General features: G+C 61.0%; 1 protein-coding gene across 1 annotated transcript in view; it reads left to right on the forward strand.

Annotated features, from left to right (window-relative positions):
- Positions 1–85: 85 nt before the first annotated feature.
- Positions 86–315, forward strand: part of LOC104501344 (hepatocyte nuclear factor 1-beta-like) — a gene marked incomplete at its 5' end in the record, with an annotated part of 4,648 nt that continues 4,418 nt past the window's right edge. The window contains one exon of the mRNA XM_010145140.1: positions 86–252. Coding sequence (XP_010143442.1) covers positions 86–252 — 167 coding nt within the window. The remainder of the gene's footprint in view (positions 253–315) is intronic.

The following is a 315-nucleotide window of genomic DNA, read 5'->3' on the forward strand; positions in this document are numbered from 1 at the left end:
AAAGCAGACGGGCAGTCAGGGAGGGGACCAGGCACACCCCCTTGCTGTGTCTCTGATGGTGGCTGTTCTGCCTTGTTCCCGGCAGATCTCCGTTTCGGGGGGTGGACTGCCCCCGGTGAGCACCCTCACCAACATCCACAGCTTGTCCCATCACAACCCGCAGCAGTCCCAGAACCTCATCATGACTCCGCTCTCTGGAGTCATGGCCATCGCACAGAGTAAGTGTGTGTCCCGAGCTCATGGACCCCCACTCCCCTGCGACAGAGAGGGGAACACCCTGCCCTATCCCACCGGTGCTGATTTCCCTGTTCTGCT

This window comes from Buceros rhinoceros, unplaced genomic scaffold (assembly GCF_000710305.1).
Source record: "Buceros rhinoceros silvestris isolate BGI_N320 unplaced genomic scaffold, ASM71030v1 scaffold30061, whole genome shotgun sequence".
In the NCBI taxonomy this organism is placed as follows: Eukaryota; Metazoa; Chordata; class Aves; order Bucerotiformes; family Bucerotidae; genus Buceros; species Buceros rhinoceros.